General features: G+C 35.4%; 1 protein-coding gene across 1 annotated transcript; it reads right to left on the reverse strand.

Moving 5' to 3' along the window:
• Positions 1-269: 269 nt before the first annotated feature.
• LOC110804367 (60S ribosomal protein L6-like) lies at positions 270-2,816 on the reverse strand. The gene is made up of 4 exons (XM_022009955.2): positions 2,432-2,816; positions 2,177-2,283; positions 852-1,033; positions 270-755 (listed from the first exon to the last, which is right to left on the reverse strand). The coding sequence occupies exons 1-4, from the start codon at positions 2,677-2,679 to the stop codon at positions 600-602; spliced, it is 693 nt and encodes a 230-aa protein (XP_021865647.1). The 5' UTR covers positions 2,680-2,816; the 3' UTR covers positions 270-599.
• Positions 2,817-3,290: the final 474 nt, after the last annotated feature.

Raw genomic sequence — 3,290 nt, forward strand, 5'->3', positions numbered from 1 at the left:
ACAAATTTTAATAAAATACTAAATCACGAGGAATTTATTGTACACCGTGTGCATGCAAGACCTTTTGTTCCAATTTTCTTAATCTCCTCCCCAATTCAGTATATTCTTATTTTATAATTTCTCTACTCACTTTATTCTGCAATTACCCACTTTGGGTTCGGATAGTCCATCATTAATGCAAAAATATACTAGAGCGAAACAGAAAGGCAGAATTCGGGCCCTCAAATGGAAAGATATAACGCCTGTAAAATGTAAATGCTACAATGACGAAGGGAAAAATTGGTTTTGGTCGAGTATTTGAAAATAAGAATATTAGAATCCCATACATCAGCTAAAATGTGATCAAACCACCAAGCACTAAATTTAAGAACAGAGGATTCTCATCATAAAAACAAGCACAGATCTCTACTGAAGCAAAAACAGCCAACCCAAGATAACAAACAAGGTGGGCTAGACAAGGACTGCAGTTTCACTATTCCATCATCACTGAAATCAAAATTAAGCATTTGCTGCATCTAACAAAATTTAGAGGCTCCCACAAGAGTTTGATATCGCGTACGAATTTGTAAATACTCGTTCAGGTTACTCTCTAGTCAAGTCTAAAAAATAAGCTCGTGAGGTTTCATGCCCGACTTTAACGAAAACCTTGCTGCCAAATAGGCCTTCAACTCAGGGACGGCTTCAATGTTTTTGGTTAATGGAGCATCAACCGCCTTTTGTGACTCTTTCTTCTCTGCTGGAAGAACATTTTTCTCCTGAAATTAAGTATGCAATTCAAATGGTGAGACTACTAAACCAGTGCATCATCAACAACTGCACTTCTAACAGATACAACCAAATAAAGAGCTCACCTCTTTCTCTGCCTCGAAAAATTCTCCTTCTCCTTTCTTTTTCTTCTGTTCACCTTGCTTTGCAAAGTATTTGTCGTCAATTTTGGTTACATCCACTCCAGAAATATCAACTTTTGTAGAAGTAGCAATGACATAAGCTTGGTTGCATCGCCTTAGTGGGACCCCATTGATCTTAAAGGGACCTACATGAAACAGCAGAAATCACTTGAGATATAGAGTTTGACAAAGATAGCCAATTACTAAAAAATTAACATGCACAACCAAGTTTATCTGCTATCTGAATAATCAATAAATAACCACAAACAAAAAGGAATAACATAGGCAAAAATCATAGGCGAGTGTTAGAAACACATTGTGGGTAGTTTTCACTAAAAAACAGCAATTCAGAAGACTATGACAGTACTATACTTACTACTATGGTTCTATGGATTATCATGATAATACTTCCCTCTCAGCTTGTCCGTTTAACAAAAGCATATGAAGTACTTCCATAAAAAGTATTATGCAACAATATCAAAGCCAATGCACACCACAACAACACAATCCATAAAAATGTTCAATAATCATTGATCACTCATTCCATCACTAATACAAAGGTGTATGAGCAGGACACATACGGAAATAGCAATGTTATGGCAAAGAAATAAGAGTGATATGATGATATCAGAATTTTGGCAAAACCAAGTTTAGCGCAAGTAAACTTGTTCCAAATTAGTTGAACCGGAAAAAGAAGTAAGATATCACTTTGCATTTCACTTCCAACCCAATACCATGGCACTATTCACAATGATTCATAAACATTGCATATGATACCATTGTAAATTAAAAACAGGACAACGAACTCCTAATGCCAACCATTTCCAACATCCATTCCCAAAAGAATTATAAGTTTATAACCCTAGTCCCTGAAGGCGCTTCAACAGAGTTCAAACAACTTAAAGGTAAGGTCTATCACAGTATCAGTATGACTGATTCACTACAGCCCAAAAACCAAAAATATAAATCCAATACAGTAATACACCACAAAAATGATTAATCACACTCTACACTATACCAATTCGCATTTCGTTTCCAACTAAACACATACAGTATTGACATTCAAACACGAAGCCATAGGCCAACCATCAACAGAGTTCAATTCAAACTAATATCGAGATATACAACAGCTGTTAGATACAAACTAAATAAACCACCAATCAATCAGGCTAACATTAACACATGTAAATTCTATAACACCAAGATTAGAAAAACACATCCAAATCCTAATTTAAGAAATCAAACCCAAAATACAAAAATAAAGTAAGATAATACTACTTCCACCTTACCAGTAATGAGAAGTAAGCCGGATGAAAGTTGTTTCAAGAACACAACTCTTTTCCCCTTAAACCTCCCAGCTAACACAATCAACACTGTCCCAGGTGTAATACTCGCCCTATCAAAATTAATAAAAAGTAAATAAAAATTATTACTAACAAACTACAATAGAAATCCACAACTTCTATAAAATTAAATAAAAACAACAATCACCAATAAATTACAATTAAAATCAACATTTTTTATTAACTAAAGAAAAGTCGAACCTGAGCTTAGCGGGTTTGGGCTTGCGCTTGTTGATCAACGGTTTCTTGACATCGTCGGCAGGATAAAACTTGGAAGTCTTCTCTGCCGTAGCCGGTGCAGCAACCTTGGGTGCGTGTGTAGGGAAAACACCGCCGTTTTTGGCCTTGATAGCCCAGAGACCTCTCTTGTGGTACATTTTTGATCGGCTAAATTTTCCGATACCTTTTACTAGATCTGGGTTTCTGCTTGTGGTCCTTGGTTTCGCCATTGTTGCGGCGGCTTTGGTTGTGTGCGTGATTGTGGGTGCTGAGTTACAGAGAAATGAGGAGAGAGATGAACTGATAAAACCCTAGAAAAAGAAGGGCTGCTTTTTGTAGTTGAGGCCTGCGGTGGATACGAATGTGTCCAATACGTTTGTTGGACTCGGATCCAGTTATGAGAATTCTTTGGTGGTAAAATGGTTATCATATTGTTATAAACGCATTATAATCTGGTCCACGTTAACTTAGAGTGGACCAGGACAATGGAGTAATTTTAGCTGGTCAATATGTGTAACTGTCACGTTATCGTTATTTCACGATTTTAAAATAATAATTATATGTGTATTACCGTAACTATGTGATTTAAAGAGTTATTATGTAATTTATATAGTTTATATTCGAATTGTGCCTAGCACACTTTATATACGTTTTATTTATTTTTAATTTTCAATAATTTCAGATATGAATTCTATTCATTTCTCTCTCTTTATTTTCTCTCTATCAGATTTTTGCCCAATTTTCTAGGGTTTGTTAATTTTTGTTCAATTTTCTTCGTAATTATCTTGTAATTCTCATAATTGTATCTACTAGAGGAGGAAAAAATGGAGGAAGTAGTAGA

Source organism: Spinacia oleracea, chromosome 5 (genome assembly GCF_020520425.1).
Source record: "Spinacia oleracea cultivar Varoflay chromosome 5, BTI_SOV_V1, whole genome shotgun sequence".
In the NCBI taxonomy this organism is placed as follows: Eukaryota; Viridiplantae; Streptophyta; class Magnoliopsida; order Caryophyllales; family Amaranthaceae; genus Spinacia; species Spinacia oleracea.

Bases quoted from the DNA above. Each gene is read 5' to 3' on its own strand.
- LOC110804367 (XM_022009955.2), bottom strand. From the start codon at position 2,679: ATGGCGAAACCAAGGACCACAAGCAGAAACCCAGATCTAGTAAAAGGT. The intron at 2,284-2,431 runs GTTCGACTTTTC...TAATTTTGATAG, and splicing joins CCCAAACCCGCTAAGCTCAG to GGCGAGTATTACACCTGGGA. The intron at 756-851 runs GTGAGCTCTTTA...ACTTAATTTCAG, and splicing joins TTTTCGAGGCAGAGAAAGAG to GAGAAAAATGTTCTTCCAGC.